The sequence below is a fragment of the Olea europaea genome, unplaced genomic scaffold (assembly GCF_002742605.1).
Source record: "Olea europaea var. sylvestris unplaced genomic scaffold, O_europaea_v1 scaffold8789, whole genome shotgun sequence".
NCBI lineage: Eukaryota > Viridiplantae > Streptophyta > Magnoliopsida > Lamiales > Oleaceae > Olea > Olea europaea.
Window position 1 is genome coordinate 658 of NW_019267251.1, and position 5,340 is coordinate 5,997.

Genomic DNA, 5,340 nt, shown 5'->3' on the forward strand with positions numbered 1-5,340 from the left:
GACGTGTTGATGCTGCGTTGGTGAATTTCAATGACTGTAAGAGAGGACGAGGGCTGGATGGTGTGTGAGAGTGGGGATGGGGTGGGGACAATTGTTTGGTAGGATGGGTGTGGGTACATTAATTTAATTTAGTAGTATTATTATTTAAATTAAAAACAGAATTAACACATGACTTTTGCATGTTTAAATTTAATGTCTGAAAAAATTGATTCGATGCATACTTAGGCTCTGTCTGGAAGAGATTTTGAGAATTGATTTTTTGACCATTAGAAGAAAAGTGGGGTCCACATGTAAGAAAAGAAATTAAAAATTACGACTGAAATAGTGAAATAACGGTCAAAAAATCAATTTTTTAGGATAAAATATCCCTCTCAAACAAGCTGTTAATACCTGACTTACGATTTTTTTTTTTTCCGGTTAAAAAATTGGTATTGGAAATCCTCTGATTTTTGTGTTAAAGTATAAAACTGATATTTTGCTGGGACATCCGAAGTAAAAAAGAAATAATTTTATATGGTTCCTTTAATTCTCAACCGATAGGGCCATTGCTATCACTCATGGCACTAAAGAAGAAGGTGACATCAGCTGGTGAAATCAAAGGGGGCCATTGATTATAGATAAAATGTATACAACCACCATATCCCTCCTCTCTCTTATCTTCCCATTTGCAAGATATACAAATAACATGAATATTTACAGCAAACTCAATCTTTTTTTTTTTTTAAGCAAAATCAAGGAAGCCCATAATTTTTTTTTATTTTTCATTATTTTATTTTACTTTAGTTTTAATTATTTTTTATTTTTATTTTTATTTTTTCGTAAAAGTATATAAAGTTGATGTATAAATATCTCACACCATAAAGAAAAGTATATAAAGTTGATGTATAAATATCTCACACCATAAAGACAGATTGATGATAATGGCGGATTCTACAAGAATAAAAGCATCAACTACAACTTTTCTTGCGGCCAAATTCTTTGGTTTTAGTCCCCACAATATCTTCTTCTCTCATAATTCCCACATTTGCAATTTGTTTCTTTCTTGGCGATATAATCAAGAATACCCATAAAGCAAAACCTCCCAAGATGCTTTAAATTCAGAAGTAGATTTTTTTTTCCTTCTTCTCGTTCAATCAAATAAAAAATGGCTGTGGCTATGGCTTCGACTGGGAGTAATTTTGGGCTTTACAGTAATTTGAAAGCTATTGAGAAACAATGCATTTCAAAGGCTGCTACTTTGAGATGCTTCTTTAGTTTGGATCCAGTTCATCCTTCATGCATTTTACCCAAAAGGAGGTAATTTATTTATATCCACATTTATCTTGTTATTTGTTTGGTTATAGATACAGAAATTATATTTTTTTCTTTTTTTTCTTTTTTGAGTTGTAAATTTAATTTTTTGAATATTTCTGATTTGAGTTTACTCACTCTGTATTTGTAGTTAGCTTCAATTTTGAGCTCACAGGTTAGGCTTGCTCTGATAATCATTTGTGTTCTTGGTTAATTGGTTGCATTTTCTTGAGTTTGGATTTGTTGACTTTCTAGAAAAATGAAACATTTTTTCCATTATGAGTGCATAATTTAGTTATCTTTGATGCTCAAGATTTAGTTTTTAGCTAATGTAAATCTTTGATTGTTTAAAAACTAGCTGTGGTAAAGCCTCAAATACATATATATTTCCTTTTTCGTTAGATTACGCTAATCCAAATGCTGGTGGTTTCATTATTGTTTTTTGGAATGAAGATACTCCTGCTGGAAATTACCCTCTGGATTGGCTAAACTTGCCATTGCCCGTCAAATAGTTCAGTTGGCATTATCCGAATTATGATTACAAAAATAATGTATTCCTGCTATAAATTTAACAGCATAGCTCAAGACACTTGTTCAGATGCAACATCCAAATCCTTTCTGTAAAGTTGTTTTATATCATTTGCATCGCTTGTTGTGTTTCAGCTTGTCTTTTTCTGCGAGTACAATTATTGGAAAAGCGACTCCGGCCACAGCTGTTGAGGTATCAAAAACTAATTGTTGCTTCAATTATTTTTACATTTGCATGTTTATCTGCTCATTAATCATTGCTAACATAGCTAGTTAATTGTGAAATTTTGCAAAGCAGGGTGGAAACAACCAAGAAACTGATACTGTTCCGATGCCTAGTGTTCTAATAGATCAAGATTCAGATCCAGATGCCACAATCGTAGAGGTCACCTTCGGGGATCGCCTTGGGGCTCTTCTCGACACAGTATGACACCATCCTTTTAGTGCATGTTTTGTACACACTGCTACATTTATAGGACTAGACCCTTAACAAAACAAAATTTTAACTTATTTTTCTTGTTATTTACTTGAGTCTAATCCAATTCTCCGTAAAAATGCCATTGTCTATGTTTCTAGTTTTTACATTGTTGGATATAAACAAGATTCTATAGTTGGTTATCAACATTAATTTCACATGGTGCCTGTTGTGTGATTGTTGGCCTATGTGTTTCAGATGAATGCTCTTAAGAATCTTGGACTGAATGTTGTCAAGGCAAATGTCTACCTCGATTCATCTGGGAAGCACAACAAATTCGCTATCACTAAATCGTAAGATTAAGCCTGGAATCCTCTTTTATAAGCACTTAACATAGTAAATGTTCTACTTAGTCAACATTTTCCTTTTTGTTTGTGGAATTCTCTGTCAATGAAGTCAATATTTTTATGGACTGTGTGGATTTAGATGTCTGATAGTGCCAAGTAGACGTCATGTTCCATTGTTCCTGATCATTTAGACATAAAAAATAATAATAATTCAGTTTTGGGACATAACGACTGCCTGTATCCTTTTCTTAAAGGCTCAAACGTGGGGTTCTTGTCAATAGTATTCGCCTATGGATTGAAAATGTCAAAAATAGTATGTGAGACATCCAATACATATCGGCTCGATTTCTGGACTTACTCTAATGTCTTGTTTGCCTGAGCTTGAAATATGTGTCAAATTCGTCGAGCGCGGTTGTCAAACATACACATGAGAATAGAGAATCACACATATTTTCTAAAAGTAGTAGAAGAAAAGTATTTATTGTGAGTTTGTGTAATCGAACCTGGAAATGTTTCTAACTTTATTTCTAAATTCTTCAATTTCCTAAAACTTCAATTAATTATATCAGCTGATAAAAAGTATTATTTATTTATTCATTATTATTAATTTTTTTTTGGGGTGATTTTCATTATCTTTATATGGGCTTGTTTCCAGTTCAACAGGGAGAAAGATTGATGAACCCGAGTTGCTTGAGGCAATACGTCTGACAATAATCAACAATCTGATTGAATATCATCCGGTATTCTTCTGTTAACCAAATTTCTGATAGATTACCCCTTGCATGGCTTTTATTCTGTAATTTTTTTCTAATTCTGAATGAGTTTTTCAGGAGTCAAGTTCACAGTTGGCTATGGGTGTTGCATTTGGTGCCATGCCACCAAATCGGAAGGTATTTAACTGCTCATTATTTGTCCAACTGTTAAGGGATATCCAACACATAGAATAAAGACAAAAATATTAATTAACATATAAGAACTTGAGCTACTTATCTTAATAAGATTGACATTTTAATATAAAACCTCAAGTCTTAATATGGTATCTGAGCTTATTAAGCTCCAACAAGCAATTTAATCCGATTAAGACTCGTAAGGAGTACACAGGTTTCAATACTGGCTATCTCTTTCTCATAAGTGATAATCTCATATCGAATAAAAATGAAAATATTAGTGCTTAGGCTATTCCTCTTACTAAAGTTGTCTTAATACTGGCTACCTCTTTCTCTTTAAAGTTTAGGTGTGTATCTAATAATTTGGCATGAAATTTCAACTCCACAATCAAATAATTCGATTGATCTGTTGAGAAAAAAAAATAAATGAAGTTTGATCGTTAATTTAAAGCTCATACTAAAACAAGTCAAGCTTAAACAACTAGTTGGTAGGATATAATTTGTATTGTGCCAAAAGGCTGTGTAGGTTTTATTACCATAAGTCTACCGAGAAGGTGGACGACGTAACATCATGCATGGAATTTGATTCATAGGCAAATAGTCATCCTTTCCGATTCTGATCAGCTAACACTTTACTCAATAATTGAGCATTCCTTCTTTTATGGTTACAAGTCTCCTGCAAAAATGGACGTTTACTTGAGATTAAAATGTATTGCAAGAATGTTAATTCGTCCGGATTGTCTTTGTGCAGATTGATGTCGATATAGCAACTCATATCACTATCCGTGAAGATGGCCCTGAACGAAGGTATGAACATAGAGCACGTCTGTATTGCACGCATTTAGCAGTTCGACTATTCACTGGATTAAGTGCATGTTCGGTAAGCTTAAAAGGAAAAAGTAGAAGTGTGTGCTAAGAACTTTTGGATTACTATTTGTTTCTTATTCTTAAGTAAACATGTTGCTTATCTTAATCTTACTACCAAAATAAATAGCTTGCCTCTCTTTCCAACTTTGACCTATAAAAATTATCGTAAAAAACTCACATATTTACACATAAGTAAACTTTTTAAGCCTAGCCAGAAATGCTCCTCATGATGGTTAATGAATGCTGTAGGAGACAGAGATCCTATTGCATATATTATACGAAGACTTTCAATGTTTAGGTTCTTATTTTTGAGGAAAAGTAATTAAGATTTATTTAATAGATTTCCTAATTAGATTAGTTTGAAACTTATAACAGGGGAATTACGCATTGTAATAGTTAAACTTGATTATTGTATAAACTCATATTTTTTTCCCTCTAATTTCTCTGCATTCTCTCCCCGTTCTCCCTCTCTCTCTCAAGTCTCATTTGCTTATTGTCAATCTTCATTACAAGCAGTGTATTGCCTTACTTTGTTAGCATGTTAGTGCTGATTAAAGGGTTTAATGCATAAGTATTCCCACACTGGCAGCTTACTCTACGTGGAGACAGCAGATCGTCCTGGGTTACTCGTGGATCTTGTAAAGATCATAACTGAGATAAACATTTCTGTTGAGTCTGGAGAGTTTGATACAGAGGTAAACGACTAGTTTAAGACGATAATATCGTAAATGATTGCACTATGGTAGCCAGAGCAATAGAAATAGCTGCCATTTTCATCTCATGAAAGTTTCGAATTTTGAGGCACAGGGTTTGTTGGCCAAGGCAAAGTTTCATGTTAACTACAAGGGGAAAGCTATTATCAAACCCCTTCAACAGGTACGCCCGGTTATTGTAAAAACTTGCTTTTACGATGATTTAGAAACTGCAATTTATCGGTTTAATCCCAAAACAATGCGTTTGATCTTATAAAATGCTGCTTCAGGTTCTTGCGAATAGTTTGCGTTAT

General features: G+C 33.4%; 1 protein-coding gene across 1 annotated transcript; it reads left to right on the plus strand.

Annotated features, from left to right (window-relative positions):
- Positions 1 to 921: 921 nt before the first annotated feature.
- On the plus strand, positions 922 to 5,334 carry LOC111392099 (ACT domain-containing protein ACR11-like; the record flags this gene model as incomplete). The annotated part of the gene is made up of 10 exons (XM_023017375.1): positions 922 to 1,296; positions 1,954 to 2,011; positions 2,117 to 2,242; positions 2,492 to 2,586; positions 3,236 to 3,320; positions 3,411 to 3,470; positions 4,219 to 4,274; positions 4,924 to 5,029; positions 5,142 to 5,210; positions 5,317 to 5,334. Coding segments are annotated over exons 1-10 (825 nt in total), but the record flags the coding sequence as incomplete, so codon positions are not given.
- Between the last annotated feature and the right edge of the window lie 6 nt (positions 5,335 to 5,340).